We start from the raw sequence: 17811 nt of genomic DNA, 5'->3' as shown, positions 1-17811 counted from the left end.
CTCAGTCGTTGTCCAGCTATGTGGGTCTGACATTCAGAGGACTGCTGGAGAGAAGGGGATTTATGTCAGCTAGGACTCACCACTGATCTCTTTGGAGTTCTTCCTTGTCCTTTTCTGGCCACACCATACCCTTTATTCCATGGTTGGATCAGGGTAGGGGGTGGGGTACCTGGAACTCAGCACTCTTAGGTCCCTCTGAAGTTTTTGCTCTCAGGATATTTCCTCTGGGCCACAATCCAGCCCTGAGTAGTTGATCTGCCATTTCACAGAGATCGGCTCTCTGGGTTGTGTTAGCAGCCCCTTCCAGTGCCTTGTTAGGTTTTTCTTCTATTTCAATGATAAGGGAGCACCTGGGCAATTGTTTGTGTATTGCTTAGGCAACAGGTTGGAGTCTGAGGGGAAGCTGGGTGGAGCAATGCAAATTTCTGCTTGGAAAACGACTGCAGTAGGTGGCTTCTCACCAGGCATGTATTTTTCTCTCCAGATTCCCCCAATGCTCTCTCTCCCAAAATCAAATCCTGCGCTACAGTGGGTCCGGTATGCCAGCCGATGGTATGTGCTAGATGCCAGGTGCTGGGAATCACCTGAATTCAGCAGGCTTTTCTCAGGTGTGTTCCTGCAGCAAATGTTTCTGTGGCATTCTTAAGAGCTGAGCTCCAATCTCAGGGCAGTGGGAGCCTGCAGCTGTGCTCAGAGGTGGGACCCAGCTGGATGCAGCCGAGTATCCCCTCAGATGAACATTCACGCTCCCACCAGCACCCACCTACTCACGTGGAGAGTCTCTATTGTCACTTGCCTCCACGGAGTTTTCTACAGCGTGACCTGTCAGCCACCATCTTAAGCTCCTCTTTGCATATTTTCTGCAAATTATCTTAATTGAAAACTACAGAACACTTCACTGAACAACCATGGAATATACATTCTACTCTTTACCACATGGAATGTACTGTAAGATCGACCACATCCTTGGCCATAAATCAAGCATAAACAAATGTCATCAGATTGAAATTCTGCCTTTCATCTTCTTAGACCACAATGGAATAAAAATAAATATCAACACCAAAAAGATTTCCCCAAAACCCACAAAGACATGGACACTAAACAGCATGATGCTGAACAACTCCTGGGTCAACATGGAAATCAAAACAGAAATCAAGAGATACTTGGAAATAAATAAAAATGAAGAAACATCTTACCAAAAACTCTGGAAATGGTTCCAATCTCTGTTTAGCAGTATGTTGGTAGTGGGTTTTTGTAGATGACTCTTACTATTTTGAGGTATGTTCCATCTATACTTAGATGTCTGAGGGTTTTTATCAAGAAGAATGGAATCCTAAGAGGGGATAGCAGTTCTAAGAGAGGAATTCTATCTCTGTGATCACAAGTTATAGTCTAACAAATCACCTAAGGAAGCTAGGAAAACACCGCCAAAACCCTAACTTCAGCTGAAGAATCCAGACCACCAAAATAAAAGCCCAAATTTGGGACATAGAAGACAAAAATATAAATAAAAAAAAAAAACAATGAAATGAAAAGCTGGTTCTTTGAAAGAATAAGAAAGATTGATGGACCTAAAATAACCTAAATGATGAACCCCTAGCCATACTGACCAAGAAAAAGCCCAAATAAACACTATCAGAAATGCAAAAGTAAAAATGTAAAAGTTATAAAATTCAGCCGGGCTCGGTGGCTCAGCCTGTAATCCCGCGCCTTTGGGAGGCTGAGGTGAGTGGATTGCCTGAGCCTGCGGGTTCGAGACCCACCTGGGCAGGCGAGACCTCATCTCTACAATAAATCAAAAAATTAGCCGGGCGTGGTAGCGCACGTCTGTAGTTCCAGCTACGTGAAAGGCTGAGGTGGAAGGATCGCCGGAGCCCAGCAGGTCGAGGCTGCGGTGGCCGGGAGCAGCCACTGCACCCCAGTCTGGGCAACAGAGTGAGACCCCAACTCAAAAAAAAAAAAAAAGTTACAAAATTCGACCTTCCATATGACCCTGTAATCCTCCTACTGGGAATACACCCTGAAGAACTCAAATCACTCTATGAAAAAGATACCTGCACACGTATGTTTATCACAGCATTGTTCACAATAGCAAGATCATAGAACCAACCGTGCTGTCCATCAAAAGAGGACTGGATTAAAAAATGTGGTACATATATACACAACGGAACATTATGCAGTCATAGAAAATCAAAATCATGAATTTTGCAGCAACCTGGATGGAATTAAAATTTATAATACTGAGTGATCTTTCACAGAAACAAAGATCTGAGTGCCACATGTTCTCACTAATAAGTGGACCTTGAACAACTACCGTAGTACTATAAGAAAAGGTTTGGAGCCGGGCTCGGTGGCTCAGCCTGTAATCCCGCGCCTTTGGGAGGCTGAGGTGAGTGGATTGCTTGAGCCTGTGGGTTCGAGACCTGCCTGGGCAGCGAGATCTCATCTCTATAATAAACCAAAAAATCAGCCGGCTGTGGTAGCGCATGCCTATAATTCCGGCTACTTGGAAGGCTGAGGTGGAAGGATCGCCGGAGCCCAGCAGGCGAGACTGCAGTGGCCGGAAGCGGCCACTGCACTCCAGTCTGGGCAACCGGGTGAGACTCCAACTCAAAAAAAAAAAGAAAAAGAAAAGAAAAGGTTTGACAGTGGCAGGAAACTACTGGGGGGGTCAGGGAGGGGTAGGGAGGTGGGATTAATGGTAGTCAATATATGTCTGGGGATGGGGGGCACACCTCATCAACAAGGGTACCTGCACAATGAATATTTGTATACCTAACCCTTAACTGTACCCCACAATTTTAAAATAAAAAATTTTATATAACTAAAATAAAAGATAAATTTAAAAAGCATACTATTTTATTTTCAACAGATTCTATGGTTTTGAAATCACAAGATATACTACTTGAAGATGATGGTTATAAAAGAATAATCCTAAAGGTTCTATAGGCGTGTTGATGGTGGGGAGGAGAGGTAGCAGCAGCTCAAAAAGATTTCTGAAATCATAAACATGCCTAAGGGAGGGTACATCTTTCCCACTGATTTTTCCTTTATTTTGGAAAAAAAAATCCCTTTGTTAAAGTATAATTGGCATAGATGTCTGCATGGACTTCAAGTGTACAAGCTGATAGTTTACACGTATATATGCACCCACCAATGAAACTATTACCTACCACAATCAAAATGTTGAACATATTTGTCACCCCTAAAAGTTTCTTAAGCCCTTTGTAATTCTCCCCTTCTGTCCTTTTTCAATCCCTCATTCTGAAGCAATCACTGATCTGCCTTCTGTCAATATGATCTGCATTTCCTAGGGTTCTATATAAAAGGAACCATATAGCATATATTATTTTTTGTCTGTTTTTTTCACTCAGAATCACTATTTTGAAATTTATCCATGTTGTGTGTAACAATTTTATCATCCTTTTTATTGCTGTGATGTATTCCATTGGATGGATATATTTATTCATCTGTTGATGGACATTTTAGGTTATTTTCAATTTTTGGCTATTGCAAATAAAACTATTCTGAATGTTTGTGTGTCTTTGTATGGACATATAGTTCTTTTTGTCTTGGGTCAATACCTAGGAGTGGTATGCCTGGATCATATGATAGATGTATATTTAACTTTGAAAGACAGTACTAAAGTGTATTCCAAAGTGATTGTACTATTTTAAATTCCCAACCAATCATGTATGAGAGTTCTAATTCTCCTCATCCTTGTCAACACTCATGTGATCAGTCTTTTTAATTTTTGCTATTCTAATGGAGTATAGTGGTGTCTCATTGCTTTAATTTGCAATTCTCTAATGGCTAATGATGTTGAACATCATTTTATGTGCCTCTTGTCACTTGTGTAACTTTTTAAACATCTTTTTTATTTTAAAATTGTGGGGTACAGTTAAGGGTTAGGTATACAAATATGCATTGTTCAAGCACCCTTGTTGATAAGGGGTGTCCCCCATCCCAAGACAGATATTGACTACCATTAATCCCACCACCCTTGCCCTCCTTGTCCCACCCCACAGATTTCCACCACTGTCAATCCTTTACTTATAGTATTACAATAGACGTTCAAGGTCCACTTATGAGTGAGAACATGTGATACTCAGATCTTTGTTTCTGTGAGAGATCATTCAGTACTATAGACTCTAGTTCCATCCAGGTTGCTGAAAAATTCATGATTTTGTTCTTTTTTATCGCTGCGTAGTATTCCATCATGTATATGTACCACATTTTAAAAATTCAATCCTCTTTTGATGGACAGCATGGTTGGTTCCAGGTTCTTGCTATTGTGAACAATGCTGTGATAAACATACATGTGCAGGTATCTTTTTTATAGAGTGATTTGAGTTCTTCAGGGTATATTCCCAGTAAGGGGGATTGCGGGGTCATATGGGAGGTCGATATTTAGAGCTTTTAGGAATCGCCACACTGCTTTCCACAGAGGATTCACTAGTTTACATTCCCACCAATACTGTAGAAGTGTTCCCTTTTCACCACATCCTCTCCAGCATCTGTTATTTTTTGAGTTATTGATAATGACCATTCTGACTGGAGTTAGGTGGTATCTCAGTGTAGTTTTAATTTGCATCTCCTTGATGACTAGTGAGGTTGAACATTTCTTCATGGCCACTTGTATGCCTTCTTTTGTGAAGTGTCTGTTCATATCTCTTGCCCACTTTGTAATGGGATTGTTTGTTTTTTTCTTTTCAGCACATTTGAGTTCCTTGTAGATCCTAGATGTTACGCCTTTGTCAGACATGGAGCTGGCAAATACTTTTTCCCAGTCTATAGCCTGTCTCCCTGCTCTCTTGATGGTTTCTTTGGTTTTGCAGAAGCTTGTCAGTTTAATGAGGTCCCACTTGTCTATCTTATCTCTTATGGTCTGTGCGTTTCGGGTTTTGTCCAGGAATTGGATGCCACTTCCAATTTCCATAAGGGTGTGTCCTGCATTTTCTAAGGTTCTTATGGTTTGAGGTTTTACATTTAGGTCTCTGATCCATTTAGAGTTACTTTTTGTGTATGGGGACAGATAGGGGTCTTGTTTGAGTCTTCTGCATATGGTCAGCCAGTTTTCCCAGCACCATTTACTAATAGGTTCTCCTCTCCCCAGTGGTAGGTGCTGGAGGCTTTGTCGAAGATGAGTTGATTGAGAAACTGAGGTTTTGCTTCTGGAATCTCAATTCTATTCCATTGGTCTCTATGCCTGTCCCTGTACCAATACCAAGCTGTTTTGATTATTGTAGCTTTATAGTAAAGTTTGAAGTCTGGTAATATGATACCACTGCCTTTTTTTTTTTTTTTTTTTGCTAAGGATTGTTCTGGCTATTTTTGGTCGTTTGTGTTTTCATATGAATTCCTTTATTGTTTTTTCTAGCTTTGAGAAGAATGTTGCTGGTGATTGGATGGGTATTGCATTAAATCTGTAGATTGCCTTAAGTAAGATGGACATCTTCACAATGTTGATTCTTCCAATCCATGAGCATGGGATATTTTCCCACTTGTTTGTGTCATCTTTGATTTCTTTGAGCAGTGTTTTGTAGTTTTCATTGTAAAGGTCTTTCATGTTCCTGGTTAGGAAGAGGTCAAGATATTTCATTTTTTTGTGTGAATGGGATTGTGCTTTTTCTTTTTTGTTTGTTTATTTAGAGACAGGAGACAGGATCTCACTCTGTCACTCAGACTCAAGTTCAGTGGTGTGGTCATAGCTCACTGCAGCCTTGAAAGCTTGGGCTCAAGCAATCGTCTTACTCTAGCCTCCTGAGTCTCTGGTACTACAGGCACATGTCACCTTACCTGACTAATTTGTCTATCCTCTTAAGCTGTGTCTGAAGCATCTGTTCAAATCGTTTTGGTTTTTTTTGAGTCAGAGTCTCACTCTGTAGCCCAGGCTGGAGTGCAATAGCATGCTAATGGCCACCACAACCTCGACCTGCTGGGCTCAGGCGATCCTTCCAAGTAGCTGGAACTACAGGCACATGCTACCATGCCCAGCTAATTTTTTGATTTATTGTAGAGATGAGGTCTTGCCAAGTTGCCCAGTCTGAGCTCAAACCTGTGGGTTCAGGCAATCCTCTCACCTTGGCCTCCCAAAGTGCTGGAATTATAGGTGTGAGCCACCATGCCTAGCTGTTCTAATCTTTTGTTCATTTTTTTATTAAGTTGTTTTCTTACCTTTGGGTTTTTTTTTAAAGTCCAGAGATATTTTTTCCCTTAAAAAAACTTCTTTAAAATTGTACTTTTAAAATATAACTTATTTTATTATAAAGATGTGGAGTACAGGTCAGGATTAGGTATATAAATAATCTATGTGCAGGTAAAGTTTGGGCCTCCAACTGGTCACCACTTCCCCTGGTCTTTTAGGACCAGGTTCCCTTTGTGTTGTTACATGCTCCCCACCCCCAGCAGTGTCCAGTGACTGCTGATCCCTCCCTTGTACTATTATGATTAATGTTCAGGTCCCTTGTACTATTATGATTAATGTTCAGGACTTATGAATGAGAATGTGATAGATCACTAAGTATGATTGTCTTCAACTCCATTCAATTTGCTGCAAAGTCAATGATTTTGTCTTTATGATTGTGTAATATTCCATCATGTATATGTACCACATTTTCTTTATCCAGTCTACTTTTGATGGCCAGTAGGCTTGGTTCCATGTTTTTGCTATTGAGAATAGTGCAGTGATAAACATGCATGTGCAGATGTCTTTTTTGTAGAATGATTTATGTTTCTTTGGGTATATTCCCAGAAGGGGGATTGCTCGATCAATTTTTAGTTCTTTCAGAAATTGCCAGACTATTTTCCATAGAAGATGGACTAGTTTGCACGCCTACCAACAGTGTAGAAGCATCCTTTTTTCTCTGCATCTGTGACAGCATCTGTTTTTTTTTTTTATTAATGGTGGCCATCTTTACTGAAGTTAGGTGGTATCTCAGTGTGGTTTTGATTTGCATTTCTCTGATGATTAGTGAGGTTGAGCATTTTTTCATGTATCTGTTGGCTGCTTATATGTCTTCTTTGAGAAATGTCTATTCATGTCCTCTGCCCATTTTTTAAATAGGGCTGTTTGTTTTTCTCCTTTTGGCTCTTTTGAGTTCCTTGTAGATCCTGGATGTTAGGCCTTTGTCAGATACACAATTAGCAAAAAAATTTTCCCATTCTGTGGGTTGTTGAACAAGGGATGTTTTTCCATTTGTTTGTGTTGTCTTTCATTTCTTTGAGCAGTGTTTCTAGTTCTTGTTGTAAAGGTCCTTCACTTCTCTGGTTAAGTAGATGCCATGGTATTTCATTTTTTTGTGGTCATTGTGAATGGGATTGTATTTTTTATTTGGTTCTCTGCCTGTTTGTTGCTGGTGCATAGAAATGCAACTGTCTTTTGCATGTTGACTTTGTACCCAAAAACTTTACTAAAGTCATTTATCAGTGCAAGAAGGTTTTTTGATGGACTTTCTTGGTTTTCAAGGTATAGGATCATGTCATCCACAAAGAGGGATAGCTTAACTTCCTCTTTTCCTATTTGGATACCCCTAATTTCATTCTCTTGCCTGATTTCTCTAGCAAGGACTTCCAGTACTATGTTGAATAGGAGGGGTGAGAGTGGGCAGCCTTGTCTTGTTTCTGTTTTCAGGGAGAACACTTACAACTTCTGTCCAGTTTTGGCATGGGTTTATCATAGATGGCTCTTATTGTTTTGAGGAATGTTCCTTCTATGCCTAGGTGTTCAAGGGTTTTTCTCAAGAACAGATACTGAATTTTGTCAAAAGCTTTTTCTGCACCTAATGATATAATCATGATATAATCATGTGGTTCTTGTTTTTATATCTGTTAATGTATTGAATTACGTTTATGGTCTTGTGGATGTTGAATCAGCCCTGCATCCCAGGAATGAAACCTACTTGTTCATGGTAGATGATTCCTGAGATGTGTTATTGGATCCAACTTGCTGGAATCTTGTTGATAATTTTTGTATCTATGTTCATCCAGGAAATTGGCCTGTAATTCTTTTTCCTTGTTGGGTCTTTGCCAGGTTTAGGTTTCAATGTGATTTTAGCCTCATAAAATGAACTGGGAAGAGTTCCATCTTCCTTGATTTCCCAGAATACTTTCAGTAAGGTTGGTATCAGCTCTTCCTTGTATGTGTTGTAGAATTCAGCTGGAAAGCAATCTGGTCCAGGGCTTTTTTTGTGGGTAGACTTTTTTTTAATGATGCAATCTATTTCCTGGATTATTATTGTCTATTGAGTGTCTCAATTTCTTTTTGTTTCAACCTGGGGAGGTTGTGTGATGTCAGAAAGTCCTCCATTTCCATTAGGTTTTCTAGTTTATTGCATAGAGGTATCGTACTGTTTTGAGCTTCTTTGGGGACCATTGTGACTTCATCTTTTACATTTCTAATGGTACTTATTGGGGCTTTATCTCTCTTTTTCTTAGTCTGGCCAGGGGTCCATCAATCTTATTTATCCTTTCACCTATTTTGCCAAGAATTCACAGGAAATAGGTGTAATTCACAGCAGCTCAGGCTCCTTTCAATTGGTTCTCACAAAGTATGCTCTAGGTGGAGCAGACTGGTGCCGCAATTGAATCCAGGTACTTTTCTCTTTGATTTCCTTCTTTTTCTGATAATTTTCCTGCATGCATTTCAGGAAGCTATCTTGGCTTAAGATGCTCAATATTCACATTAATACTCTTGGCAAGGATCTTGCCCTTGTTTCTTTATAACAATGCTAATAGTATGCTGGGTAACATCATAGACCCCTACAGTTTTGCCATGGTAACATTTGTGGGGCATTTTTTTTGAAAAGTACCTAGTCCCTTGATATCTACATTATCACCTTTATTGTAGATTCACATATATATGGCCATAGGAGCAACTCTATGTTTTCTAATAGGCTTAGAAACATGTATCAGATGCTTCTCCTCTTTCCCTTTGTGTTCATCATTTTGGTGAATTACTGAAAGAAGGTGTTTCCAGTTGAAAGGCTTATTGTTGAGTTTGGAAAGTTCTTTATATATTCTCTTACAAGTCCATTATCTGATATATTTGTAAAGTGTAAACATGCTTAAGGGGAGGATACCTTTCCTATTGATCGAAAAATGTTTATTTGCTTAGGAAAGCATTTGTCCCCTTCTTATTTTCTGTTTTATAGCAATGGACCAGCCATCACTTGTCTCATGGTAGCTTTGTCTTTTCTTGTGTGTTGCCACAGTCAGATCTGGGACCTTTTGCATTTGTTGCTGAGATTATTGCAGCTTCCTCATCTGCTTCTAGCTATTAGCATCATGAGTTTATCTCCTAAACTTGGAATCAGAAGAGTGATTTCAACTTGGAATCAGGAGGGTTGCTCACTTCTAAGTTGTATAACCTGGGCTAGATCATATGCATAGGGTCTCTGGACCTTCTTTTCCTCAAATGAAAAACAAAGTTAATCACACCTGACTTACCTCTCCTTACTGTGAGTATTAAATGAGATTATGTATGTGAAAGCATTTTTTGAAACTGTCAAGCTCTGAACAAATCTTCATGTCTCTGTTAGTTAGATCCTTGTTTTCTGTTTCTATATTCTTTTCCAGATTTTCTCACTTTTTATCTTTTCCAACTCCCTGGTCCATATCTGGTCTATCTCAACAGGTGATCCTGGGGCAACTAGAGGGCCACTTTCTTTCAGCGGGGATAATTTAGTCACTGTGATCTAAAGAGTCCTGCTATACTATTTATACTTGTTTTACTTTTTTGTAACAAAACAAAACACTTTTTTTCTTTTGTTAAAAAATTATATATAAAACAATTTTTGTTATTGAAATAAGTTAATTTGTGGGAGGAGAGAGTTTAAAAAATTAATAATCTCCCCACCAAGTATTCAACGTGAAAGTTAATAGGCAGTCTTCTACATTTTTTATTTTTTACAAAAAAAATTTTGCACATTTTTTTCTGTTTCAACAATATGCACAAACATATTTTTTCATTTACTGTTATAAATGAGATGGTCTATAAGCTCATTAATATATATCCACATCTGTACATACATACCAGGTTCATTCTTCAATAGCAGCATATTATCTATAATATGGATGTATAATAACTTAATTTTTGTACTATTGATGAACATTCACCTTGTTTCAAGATATTTTGCTATTATAATTCCTTAAATATATATATATTCTTTTGTTTCTATCAGATAAGTTTCTAAAAGTGGGGTTGCTAGGTCAGCAGAGTCTGCAAATACTAGTTGTCCCTGCCCCATCCTCACCTCATTTTCTTACTTTCTAGATATTTAAATGATTTTTTAAACCTATTTTTTTAAAAAGAATATAATAATGGTCAACAAATATATTTTAAAATGTTAACATCATTAATCACTATGGAAATGCAAACCAAAATCATAGTGGGATACCATGTCACATCCATTAAGATGGCTACAATGAAAAAAACAAACAAGTATTTGTGAGGATGTGGAGAAGTAGAAACACTTGTGCACTGGGAATGTAAAATGATACAGTCATTGTGGAAAACGGTATGATGGTTCCTCAAAAAAATAAAAAATAGAATATATAATTTAGAAATTCCCCTTTTAGTTATGTATCCAAAAGAATAGAAAACAGGATCTCAAAGAGATATCTCACACCAATGTTCATAGAAGAACTATTTATAATAGTCAAGAAGTAGAAGCAACCTAAGTGTCCATCAAAATATTAATAGATAAGTAAAATGTGTAAAAATAGATAAGTGAAGTGTACACTGTTATACTGTACACTGAATTATTATTCAGTCTTAAACAGGAAGAAAATTTTGACAAATGCTGTACCTTGAGGACATTATGTCAAGTGAAATAAGCCAGTCACAAAAAGGACAAACACTATATGATTTTATTTATACCTAGAGAAGTACAGAGGTACCTAGACAGGTAAAATTCATAGAAACAGAAGGTAGAATGGTGATTGCGAAGAGCTGGAGGAGGGAGAAATGGCGAGTTGTTTAATGGATGTAGAGTTTCAGTTTTGCAAGGTGAAAGAATGCTGGAAATTTGTTGCATAATAATGTGACTATACACTGTCTGAGAATTAAGTTTCTGAACTCATCCTAGAAAAAGTGCTAAATATCTCATTGTTGACTATTACTGTGGTCACTTTCAAAGTCTTCTTTTGGGAAGATATGCACTGATGTCAGTGCCTAGTCCATCCATCAAAGCAATTTTGGAACTCTTTTTTCTGGAATGGCCATCAGAGCTATCTTTGTATTACCCTTGATGTCCTGAATATCATAAAAATGTCATCTTTTCAATATTTCATTTGTCTTTGGGTAAAGAAAAAAGTCATTAGAGGCCAGATCAGGTGAATAGGTAGTGTGTTCCAATACACTTGTTTGCTTACTGGCTAAAAACTCCCTCACAGACTGTGCTGTGTGAGGTGGTATATCGTCATGATGCAAGAGCACCTTCAGGACCATTTTTGCACACACCTTTCTCATGCCAAGATTTTCAATTGAGATTTTCTTGTTTCTCAGTTGATGTCTGCTATGCTTCTCACAGTCACCCAACATTTTGGTGCACAATTTGACAAATATTTGCAGTGTTTTTGTCAGTTGTTCATTAGTGGCCATCCTGACCTGTGTTTACCAGTGATGCTTTCTGTCCCCTCAGAAAAATGTTTAATTCATTTGTACATTGCCATTTTCTTCATGGCATTATTCCCATAAACTTGTACTAACATGTCCCTGATTTCTACTCTTGCCAAGTTTAACAAGAAATCTAATATTTGTTTGTTGCTCTAATTCAAGCTCCAACATTCTTGTGATGACACACAAAAATATGCAACAACAATAATGAACACCACTCAACACCACCACACACTGACATGAATACAGCTGTGAGACACTGATATACCAAGGCTATGAAACCTTATGAGTTGTTTGTGTATTGCTGCCAATGTAAGTGCATGGTGGCAAGTTCATGAACTAACCTGTCAGATCTCGTTTCTAACACTAAATAACTGTACACTTAGAAATGGTTACGATAGTAAATTTTGTTATGTACTTTTTTAAACTTCACTTTTAAAAAACAAAAAGATAAAAAGTTTATGAAAAAATCATAGGTACTCTCAGTCATTGAGCTCTCATTATATGATAGGCATTGGCACTTCTTTATATCATTTACTCTTTAGAATAAGCACACAATAACTGTCAAATCAATGCTTCTTATATGAAAATGTGGCTATGCTGTTTTAGGAAAAAGTGAACCAATACAGAGGACATTTCTGATTTTTTTTTTTTTTTTTTTGAGTCGGTAGTGGGTGGGAGGGGTCTCACTCTGTTGCCCAGATTGGAGTTCAGTGGCACAATCATGGCTCACTGCACACTCCACCTGCTGGGCTCAGGTAACCTGTCTACCTCAGTGTCCTGAGCAGCTGAAACTAAAGACACGTGCCACCATACCTAATTTTTTTTTTTTAACGTTGAGGTCTCACTATGGGCTGGACTTGAGAGGTCTTGCTATGTTACTCAGGTTGCTTGAACTCCTGGGTTCAAGCAATCCTCTTGCCTCAGGCTCTCAGAGTGCTGGGATTGTAGGTGTGAGCCACCACGCCTGGTCAGACATTATTGATTTTTATCAGAGAATCCTACACCCAGTGGCTCTTGCAACCTGTAACATAAAACTCTTCAGGTCAAGCTAAATAAACATTTGTAAACATTTTGTGACACTCCTTCTAGACTTCAATGAAAACTGATGATAAAACTTTCAGTTGGTAAGAATAGACACATATAAATCATTTGAACTGGGCTTAAGGTGATTCACAATAGCAGTAACAGTGTGTTTGGAGATCAGTGATAGAAACACAACATGAGGAATACTGAGACATTGTACTGGAAAAGAGAGATTATACTGTAGTCATTTCTTTGATGACATGGTCTTCACCAACATTCCTGGTTTTTTTTTTCTTGCCTTCTTTACAATGTTAGATATTTTCTCTTTTCATGCTTAGTCACTTCTGTTTCTTTTCCCTTTTTCTAGACTTTCATTTGTATACCTAACTATTTTGTCTTGTAAAATGACTTGTAGCAACTTGCAGGCTGAATACTGACAGTTGCTGGAATAAAAGGAAAGAAATATAGAGTACGGGAAGTCCATTTGGAAGGACTCTTCAGATGAGTTAAATTAGTCTCAAAGGAAATTAATGGCTTTAAAGGCATAAATTGTTAGTTGAAAAAAGGTTTCAATCCTGCTAAATTAAAACAGGATTGAAGATGAAAGGTCCTAGACCCATATATTATTTGAGAGCTAGGAATTTTACTATGCATTTAAAGTGTTCATGTCTTTTAGTACATTTCAAAGAATAGTGAATAAAACCAGAAGGCTTTCTATTTAACATAAAAGAAATGGGGCTCTCAAGGTTGGTACATGCCCTTCCAAGAATTATGAATGGAGTCATATTGTTCTTTTCTCTCCAGATACCTGGCAGACAGAACTGCTGAGCTGGAGCGAGTGAACAGAATCAACCAATGCTTACAGGAGGACTGGGAAAGGAGTGCTGCGATGAAGAAGCAGCGAGACCTGGAGGAGAAAGCTTTTGAGCGGTAATGCCTCATTGGAACCCAAAGTTCTTTGGGGGAAAAAAATCCCCCTGTTCCTTGTTTACCCTTGTTTACTTTCCTCTAATCCTAGGATGGCAGATGGGTTTCAAGTGTCAACACCAGTAGACTAGTAGTGGCTGCCTAGATAACTCTGTGGAGAAAGCAAGTAGTATTTTCCTTGGGAAATACTGCTGTGATTGATTAGAAATGTCTGTTATGGGCGTGGAATTGGAGAATACTGTGTTGTATGCTATCTGTTTACAAACTCTGCCCTAATCTTTGCCTCTGTTTAGAGTGGCATTCTTTTCTTTTTTTTTGTTGTGGAGCGTGGGGATTCTCGTTGGAAATAACTATTTGGAAGTAGGGAGAAAGTTTCCAATCTGAACATTTTCAAGGCTTAGGGAATGGTCATTCCTTATGAGCAGGGTCATGGGTGTGGGTAAAAACTGACAATTGGTAAAGTGAGATTCCCATTAGGAAGAAAACTAAGAATATCTTTCTGAAACTTATTATTATATTCCTGCCCCCTCTCCTCAGCTATGTATTATAATCTAGAGTCAGGGAATCTGGGTTCTGGTCTTGATTTTGATAATGTACACTAACTTTGGAGAAGAAGCTAATCTTTCTGTCTTATTTTTCTTATTTGTAAAACAGGAAATTAAACACTTGCATGACCAACCTAACACAGGAATTTTAGGGATCAAATAAAAAGATGGGAAAGTATTGAAAAAAATTAAAATTCGTTATAAATGTAAGGTTTGATTTCATAGAATGTTAAAAATGTGGTGAAACAGACATCAATCAAATTATCAAAACCTAAATATACCAAAATAATAGTTTAAATTATCAATTATCAACTAATTTTTATTATAAATTTGTTTACAATGGATCTTGATTGTAATTCTCCTTTTCCATTTAGACTTTCTTCCAAGGCATTTCTCACCTGTCTTTCTAATGGGTAGAACCCATATTTTGTGATAATGAAAGTATGAGGATGATGTGAAAAGTAGGTTCCAAAGAAGTGGGGTCATTCGGCCTAGACAAGAGCAAGGGAAAGGGGATTTGGGATTTCAAGCTACTTTCTCAATGTTGTGGAAAGCAGGTAAAAGGCAGTGAGATTAATGCCAAGGAGATTTTAGTTGGATATAGGAAGAGTGCTTGGCCAACATGGTGATGGATAGAGGAGACACAGGAAATCTTGAGTGGCAGGCTGACAAATTTGCTCCAGGAACATGGTAGAGAAGATCTGTTGCCTAATGACCTAAGCCAAGTGTGGGCAGGGACTGAAACAGGCAGCAGGTCGGAAGAAGGAATTGGTGGTATAAAAAGAAAAAGAAAAAGCAAAGACAAGCTTCACAAGTACAGCACATGATACTCAGTCCCATTACTCAGGCAAGCCAGGTAGGTTTTCCCCTCTCACTTCCAAGGTTGTTTATTCTTTTTCCTTTTAAATTAAGGCTTTCTATAATACTCCTGTAGAAATAAATTCTATCCATGTAGACATTTTAATGGGATAGGAGAGCACACCAGGAACTATCTTGTATAACAAAGCTTCTAGTTGCTTTTGTCGTCCTCTTTGTCTCAATTCCCTCTCTTGCCCTTAACTCTCCAGAGGCTTCTGGCCTTCTGGGACTTTTCATTGCAAGTCTACTCTCAACTCTTTGCTGTTGTTAACTGCTAATGGGCAACTTAATGACCTGATCTCCCTCTCAAATGCTCTCAGGAGCCAGAGGGGGGAGGTCCCTCGACACGGCAAAGCAGGCAAAGCAGCCAACGCAGAGGCTGCGGAGTCACTGTTTGCTAGCTGTTGACCTTGGGCAAACTTTGTGTTCTCTGTGGCCTTGGGTGGGTGTGACTGGTGAGGGGGGCGGAGAGTCAGACTGTTGTGAAGTCACAGGTGGGGCCTTTTGTTAGCGGAGAATGAGGAGACAGCAGGGTTTTGGCAGAAGGGATAACAGGATGGGGTGAACCGCCATGAGCAGGGACTCTAGGAACACCGGCTAATGGTCACTTTTGCTCTCCTCTCCTCAGGGCTTCAGACAAGCTCTTTCTCCTGGACCAATGTGAGAAGTATCGGCGTTGCAAACAGTGCCAGAGGCGCACCTCCAACATGGGCGAGACCAACCTGTGGCCCCTGAACAAGTTTCTGCATGGCTCCCGGTTGCTTGCATAATACTCAAAGTTTGGATCTGCATTTCCTGGGAAACTTTTTTTAAAAATCTTTTGCATGTTTGGAGTTTTGTGAAACTACACATTTGTACCTCACAAGAAAAAAAAAGTATTGTTTGGGTTTGGTACTTTCAGTAGATTATTTTTAACCCCTTATTGAACTCATTCCTGCCTTCTTCCCACCCCTACCTATTCCACAAACTTGCCTCTGATGGCAGTGAAGGTGTCTGAATGGTCTTGAGGGCTAGAACCTGCTGCCACAGGGAATGAGAATGGGACCCAGCTTTGTTCTGCCTGCTGGGGTGCTGCTGATACAGCCCTGCCACTCCGTCTGTGACTGTGTTTGAAACTCCACCTTTTTTTCGTTTATATTGAATAGTGTCATAATAAATATTTTCTAAGCACCTAATCGTGCATGACAATTTATAATGGTAGATTTTACACCATCCCTTCCCCAATCCTAGCCAGAAGGCTATATGTGTGAACATCACAGAGGTAGGTTGGGCTATTTACCTCAGGGCATCAACGTGTCCTGAATTTTCTAACTGATGACACATCTGGGATTTTATTGGGGACTTAGAAGATATTATTTCCTAGGTGACCTCCTAGTCAGCCCTTCTGTTGTCCAGCAATTTCTATACCCTTGGAATAAGGGTGTGCTTGTAGGGGTGACTGGCTGGCTTGGCAGGCACCACCTTCTTCTCCCACGGCTTCACTTGTGTCCATTCTTTTAAGCTGTAGGTGCTATTGAAGAGGCTTGCCTTCTTGCCAAAGAACTGGTATCCGGGTATGGGTGTTCTCAAATATAAACTTTCTTCATTTATCTTCACCCTTTAGCTCTCTTCTTCCTTTCTTCTCTGACCACTGAGTCTAGATTTCTGAAATACAAAAGCTAGGAAGAAAGTCTCAGATTATTTTCTTTCTGCCTGCCACATCTTTCCGCTGGAAAGTGAAGGAGAGTTATGGGAAGACGTTTGTGAGAATGTAAACATTTGTTTTGCCCTACTATCAATACATAATAGGGATATTGAGCCCTGAATAGATATGGGGAAAATGTTCACTCAAGGCGATAGTGGGCAAATTTTGTTGCTAATGTTACCTTTTTCTATCTTTACCTGCTGATGACTGGAATCCTTGGATCTTCTTCCCCAATCTATATTTCTGCCTTCTCCCGTTTCCTCAGAAAATCACTCTGTAGAAGGCTGATCATCATCAACTGATATTTAAAACAATAGCCTTTTCCCAGGACTGCCTGATCTGTCTGAATCCACATCTGCTGCACCTGTGGAGTATTTATGTATCTAATATATAACAGACTATAATAGTGTTTATAAATATTTTAAGAAATATAGACTGCCTCGCTAAAGAAAAAAATATTAGACAATTTTTATATGTCCAGGTGAAGAGATTTAACGTCATAGTCTTTTTTTTTTTTTTACTAGAGGAACTGAACTCATAATTTACTACCATGAGTAGCAGTACTGACTTGTAAGAAAAAAATGTTTTAGTTACATATTGACTAATAATATAGTTGTATATGTTTATGGGGTACAAAGTGATTATGTGATTTTTGAATATAGTGGTGAATGACTAGAGCTAATTATTTTATCTATCACCTCAAATATTTACTATTTTATGTGATAAGAACACTTGAAATTTATTCTTTTAGTGGTGTTGAAAGGTACAGTGCTCAATTATTAGCTATATTCACCACACTGGGCAAAATATCTTTAAAAACCTTACAAACTTATTTCTCCTATCTAACCTGAGGCTTTGAACCCTTGGACTATCATTTCTCCATTCCCCCAACCCCAGCATCTGGGAACTATCATTCTACTCTCTGCTTCTATGAGCTCAATTGTTTTAGATTCCACATATATGTGGGAACATGAGATATCTGTCTTTCTGTTTTGGCATATTTCATTTAGCAACAAATCCCACCTATGTATCCTTTGTGTTACTTTTTACTTCTATGAGATCAACTTTTTTTTAAAGCTTTGGCATGTAAGAACATGTGTTTAACTTTCTGTTCCTGGCTTATTTCACTTAACATAATGTCCTCTAGTTTCATC

At 38.7% G+C, this 17811-nt stretch overlaps 1 protein-coding gene across 2 annotated transcripts in view; it reads left to right on the top strand.

Moving 5' to 3' along the window:
- CCDC81 (coiled-coil domain containing 81) overlaps positions 1-16146 on the top strand; it is an 87391-nt gene extending 71245 nt beyond the window's left edge. For both annotated transcript variants that reach the window (XM_008071048.1, XM_008071042.1), the window contains 2 exons: positions 13448-13573; positions 15602-16146. In XM_008071048.1, the coding sequence (XP_008069239.1) occupies positions 13448-13573; positions 15602-15743 (268 nt within the window). In that variant the 3' untranslated portion in view covers positions 15744-16146. The remainder of the gene's footprint in view (positions 1-13447; positions 13574-15601) is intronic.
- Positions 16147-17811: the final 1665 nt, after the last annotated feature.

The sequence above is a fragment of the Carlito syrichta genome, unplaced genomic scaffold (assembly GCF_000164805.1).
Source record: "Carlito syrichta isolate Samal-C Ts95f unplaced genomic scaffold, Tarsius_syrichta-2.0.1 Scaffold112660, whole genome shotgun sequence".
NCBI classification, from domain to species: Eukaryota; Metazoa; Chordata; class Mammalia; order Primates; family Tarsiidae; genus Carlito; species Carlito syrichta.
This window is presented reverse-complemented; position numbering and strand designations above follow the sequence as displayed.